This window comes from Pinus tabuliformis, chromosome 1_2 (genome assembly GCF_031772625.1).
Source record: "Pinus tabuliformis cultivar Carrire ecotype Pingquan chromosome 1_2, CPIR1, whole genome shotgun sequence".
NCBI lineage: Eukaryota > Viridiplantae > Streptophyta > Pinopsida > Pinales > Pinaceae > Pinus > Pinus tabuliformis.
This window is the reverse complement of record NC_142298.1, coordinates 40,385,970-40,391,250: the sequence shown is the minus strand read 5'-3', so window position 1 is coordinate 40,391,250 and position 5,281 is coordinate 40,385,970. Positions and strand designations below refer to the sequence as shown.

The 5,281-nt window shown below is 38.4% G+C and overlaps 1 protein-coding gene across 1 annotated transcript; it reads left to right on the top strand.

Annotated features, from left to right (window-relative positions):
* The first annotated feature begins 1,821 nt into the window (after positions 1-1,821).
* LOC149204301 (transcription factor ABORTED MICROSPORES-like) lies at positions 1,822-4,839 on the top strand. The gene is made up of 7 exons (XM_089397086.1): positions 1,822-1,825; positions 2,213-2,292; positions 2,395-2,463; positions 2,927-3,631; positions 3,720-3,965; positions 4,171-4,341; positions 4,438-4,839. Exons 1-7 carry the CDS (start codon positions 1,822-1,824, stop codon positions 4,582-4,584), a joined length of 1,422 nt encoding a protein of 473 aa, XP_089253212.1. The 3' UTR covers positions 4,585-4,839.
* The last annotated feature ends 442 nt before the right edge of the window (positions 4,840-5,281 follow it).

Here is a 5,281-nt window from a genome sequence, read left to right as displayed (position 1 = left end):
TATTCTTGATTTTTCCCTTGTTTTGTAAGATTATGCCACTTTTTCCAAGATTTTCTTGTAGTCGATTTGCTGATTTAATTGTTGCTTATTCTTGCACATCAATTTCTACTCAATTTTGATAGCAAATTTATAAGTGTCTCCTAGTGATTATGTGTTCAAGAAATCCATGTCCATTTGGATGTACTTGTGTCTCGGGGGCTTCACTTAATGAGCCTCTAACATAGCATGTGCGTTCATCACATACTAAACAATACCCTTAATTTGACTACATATTGGAAAATACCTTTGAAAACCACATTATTTAATCCCCTACCAATACGAACCTTATACACCTTCCCAATTTAAAAGACCACTACTTTAATTAGATATTGTAGGTTTCCATTTTTTCATTAGCATTTTTTACACCCCGTTATACTTTTTCATTACCTTTGAGCTCTATTTTTTTATACCTACCAATATTAACACCCTTTACCCCCTATTATATGCTCAATATATTGTGTCATTGTTTCCTCAATATATATCCCCCAATATGTGTTGGGTGTGGAGCTTGATTATCTTCTTTATTCAGAGGTATCACCGCATTGGAACCCAGTTCCTAATGGAGCGACAATGTTGCCCATTTAATCGCCATTAGGGGGGTCCAGGGGGGGCGATGGCGATTTTATGACCCCCCCTCCTAGTGGAAGTTTGGGGGCAGCACCCCCGAAGCTAAAAATAGACGTAAAATTGCCTTGTAAAATATTTTAATTTCATAGTCAATCTAAGCCGTTCATTAGGTGGATGATCTGACAGTAGAAGTTATGTTTAATTTAGTGTTTTTTTCACTAGAATCCAACCCCTCAATTTATATGAGGGAATTGTATTGCGGTTGGGTATATGTGTATTATGCGTGAGAAGAGAGAGGAGACTGTGTGAGAGAGAAGAGGAAATTACATCCGATATGTTGTAGATTTTATCTCTTCATTTTGTTGGATAATATAAAAGGAATGATTGACTATTTCTCCATGGATGTAGCCCAAACTAGGTGAACCACATATATATATGTGTCTCTCTTGTTTTGTGCATTTTCATTGTTTGTGTTTCTGCAATATTTTATGTGTTCCATTGCTTTGTAATATATAATTTTCTAACAATATGAATGCACGTGGAATGGTATTTCTTTTTGAGTGAAGCCCCCATGACTTGTGTACAACACTATGGTACTTTAGAACCAGGTGCCACTCAGTTCTCTGATACCCAACTTTGACTGCAAGATATTGAAAATATTGGTGTACTTTGGCCATCATAGAATCATCATAAAAAATTTCATCATAGAGTCATATTCATTTTATGTTCACAAGTAACTTTCCCACCAATATTTGACATGGGGAAAGGATTTTAGGAGTGCAAAGGTGATCCTTTCGTTGTTGAATTTTTTTGGATAGAGTAATAGCCCTCTAATAGCTTCTCCAAATCATTGGCATCTTTTTTCCCTTCAAATATAGGGATATCAAAGTTAACTTTTACCTTGAATGGCGTCATACCTCCAAAATTGTAGTTGGTTAATGGTGCTTATGATTTTTGTTGGAATTCATTAAAAGATCTCGAGAAAATTGTTTATCATCTTATTCCTTTGCGATACGAATGTTTCCTTGACCGACAACTTCATAGGATATCCTACACCATAATATCTATTTTTTTCCACCATGGGAGGCCATTTGAGTTGGAAAGAGTGATTGTTCCCAATTGAAACTAGCTTAAGACCCAACTCTTTGTACCCTAACCATGTTGGGGACATGCATCGAGAAATAATAAGGAGAAGATTACTCTGATACCACTAATATGGGTTGTACAAGGAATGAAATGAAAGGAAATAAAAGAAAAACACACACACACACACACAAAAATATAATAGAAATCACAATAATTTGGTGAAAACCCAACTTATATTAATAAATGAAATAACATAATATTGTAGAACATAAAGTGGCTAGAGTGGCGGTAGCTATCTCTAAACATAGAGAGATGGTGGATATGTGCATTCAAAAAATCTATAATAAGAGGCCAAAAGAATGGCCTTTCAGAATAAATAAATAACCCCAGGGGTCTAAAGCCATAACAATATAAAATCAAATGCCAAAAAGCTTTGCAAGCCCCAAGGTGGTTTGTTGGTACATCAATTTCTCATGGTGCAGTTTTTATCGCGAGAACTAACATTTGAAACGAATTCCAGGATTCAAGGACAAGTGTTCTTTATCAGGACAACCGCGGTGGATGAACTTTCCAAATATTGGAGATCCCGATGCCGGACAGGTAAAATATACTCAGGCACAGATTTTGATTTCAAATTATGATTTCAAATCTGATCACTTTCGCTTATCCTATTCACATGGAAATGCCCATTTCTGATGACAGGAAGCAGTGCAAACTCAAGTCCTCATCCCCGTCCGCAACGGTATTGTAGAGCTCTTCGTTTCGAAACCTGTAAGGCTCGTCTTGATATTATTTAGAAAGTTTTTTAGGTTCAATTTCTTTTTAATATCTGTCTGAAAGCAAATTAAACTTCTCATCCCTGCCTATAATGGTCTTGTAAAATCTTCGTTTCAAACCTGTAAGGCTCGTCATGATATTATTTAAAGGTTTTGTTAGTTTCAGTTTCTCTTTAATTTCGCATCTGAAAGAAAATTCTTTAGTTCTTATTTCGTTTCGAATCCTGTCAGGCTTGCATTCATATTATTCAAAGGCTTTCTGAGCTTCATTTTTTCTTTAATTTCTGATCTGAAAACAAATTACGAAGTTTTGATTCCTGTCCATAATGGTCTTGTAGAGCTCTTCATTTCGAAACCTGTGACGTGTAGATATATTAATTAAAGGTTTTATGGGCTGAAGTTTCTCTTTGATCTCCGATCTGGAAGCTAATTCCATTTTGTTTTGTACAATTTGCTAGGTCGCAGAGAACGCAGCTTTTATGCAGTTTGTATTCACGCAGTGCGATCCGTGGCTTCCTCAGATGTATGATACGAATAATTTATTCGGTGCTTCACCTGCTCCAAGCCTCGGTGGCTGTGGCTTTGGATCCGTGAGCGAAGCTGCCGGTACTCTACCATGGCTCCCTGCAGCTACAGGAGATTCTTCTGTACCTTGGGACGCAGAAAGGGCTTTATCAGAGTCGCAACTGTCTATTCACATGGTCACGCCGCATCTCAATTTCCTCGGGCAACAATTGCAGCCACAAGTGGCGGCCTCTGGCCAAATTAAGCAGAAGAACGATTTCTATGAAGGATCTGCCGATTCCATTAATCATGCGGAAAAGCCACCCGCCATGCATATCGATCCAGTTTCTCTGCAAGACAGTCAACAGGCAGGCTTACCGATGAGGAACAATTCACTACCTCGCGGGCATGGCCTCACTGAATCCCCTCATACGAGTGGTTTGTCAAAAGAGGTTCAGGATAAAGATGTCAAACAAGAGATCTCACGAGCAGACTCTTCAGACTGCACCGATCAAATGGAGGACGACGATGACCAGAAAGCTGCGGGCCGATCTGGCAGAAGACATCTCTCCAAGAACTTGGTAGCTGAACGCAAGCGGAGGAAAAAGCTCAACGAAAGGCTTTATGCTTTACGCGCATTGGTTCCCAAGATCACCAAGGTCTTGTCCATTAATATTCTATAAATATTGTACAGTTCAAGCTTATTTTCTTTTGCAAGTTTGGACTTACATATTCTATCTAATGCAGATGGACAGGGCCTCAATATTAGGGGATGCTATTGAGTATATCAAAGAACTGCAGCAGCAGGTGAAGGAACTCCAAGAAGAGTTGGATGAAATTGACGTTCAAGCGGGAAACCCTACAACTCCGCATAATTTGGAAAATGGTGGTCAAACAACCCTAGATGACGAAACCCATGCGAGATGCGCTGCTAAGACAGATCTGACAAAAGGTCCAGGAAATGCAACTGAAGAAACGGTTCAAACTATGCAGGTGAATATTTTACAGTAGACCAAAAAATTGATGACCTTAAACAAATATATTCATCCATTGATTCTTGAATTTTCCCAACAAACGAAGTTTCTGTTCTAGTGTTGATATTTGATGGGCTTACACAAATTCATCCAGTGATTCTTGAACTCTCTGAATGATAGCTTGAACTTATTAAATTTCTGTTCTGGCGGTGGTATTTGTGAAGATTGAAGTGAACCAGGTTGATGCACATGTTTTCAACCTGAGAATATTCAGTGAAAAGCGATTGGGTGGTTTTGTTAAATTAATGCAAGCAATGGACGCACTGGGTCTCGATATTCTAAACGGCAATATCACTTCCTTCAGAGGCCTGGTCTTGAATGTTTTCAATGCGGAGGCAAGTTTCTGTGCATGATATTCCTTCATTTTGTTTGAATAAAATTATTCTCATGTTCAGCTATTATTCTTCTGACAAATGCCGTTTCCGTATCAGTTAAGGGATAAGGAAGTAGTACAAGCAGGAGCGAAGCAATTGAGAGACTCGCTTCTGGAGATGACATTGCACCCAGACATCCTTCGATCAGGTGAGGGCACTGCTGCTTCAGATCATCAGCAACGTCACATCCAAGAGACTACCTGAACCATAAACCATGTTCAAGAGTTTTCACCCTTTAAACTGTGTGCTTGTGTTTTCCGGTTAATTATTCCATCGTAAAGGAATCTCTATTCTCACTTCTTCATGTAACCTGCACTACCTAGCCTATAATATATTTATTCCATTGAATTTGCTTGTATCTTAATGTATGTGTCATCTCCATGTCTGAAACTAGAAGAACCCGATGCTAACAATGCCAAGCTCTCGAGCTGGCACTTGGAATCATAGTTTGCAGATCAATATTTAACTATGGCATTTACCGTATAACATATGCTTGACAGATATTACTGTGGTTTCATTGGTTCTTTAAAGTTTATACCAATGGTCTTAAAGGGCAGATCATCATTGGCATTCTTTCGTGTCCTTAAAATGTTAATATTTTTATGTTTACAGTGGATCTGAATTACTGAGGGAGAGCTTTGGGAGATCATTTATTCACGCTAACCATTCTTATCCTAACTTTGTCAACTAAGGAACTCCACCATTGTGCTCCTGGTTGGTTTGTTTCATTATCTACATTTGCATCCCTTATTTGTTAGATAATGTTCACAGTAGTTTTTATATCATTCTGCGGAATCCCACCTTAATAACCAGGCCCAGGAGATAACCGACATATATCATTTCGCCTCTGCGAAACTACTTGTTTTCAGTAATTCAATTCTTGCAAGGGAAGACAGATAAC

Coding starts and splice junctions, on each gene's coding strand:
- LOC149204301 (XM_089397086.1), top strand. Junction 3,632..3,719: donor TGGTTCCCAAGATCACCAAG/GTCTTGTCCATT, acceptor TATCTAATGCAG/ATGGACAGGGCCTCAATATT. Junction 4,342..4,437: donor TGAATGTTTTCAATGCGGAG/GCAAGTTTCTGT, acceptor TTTCCGTATCAG/TTAAGGGATAAGGAAGTAGT.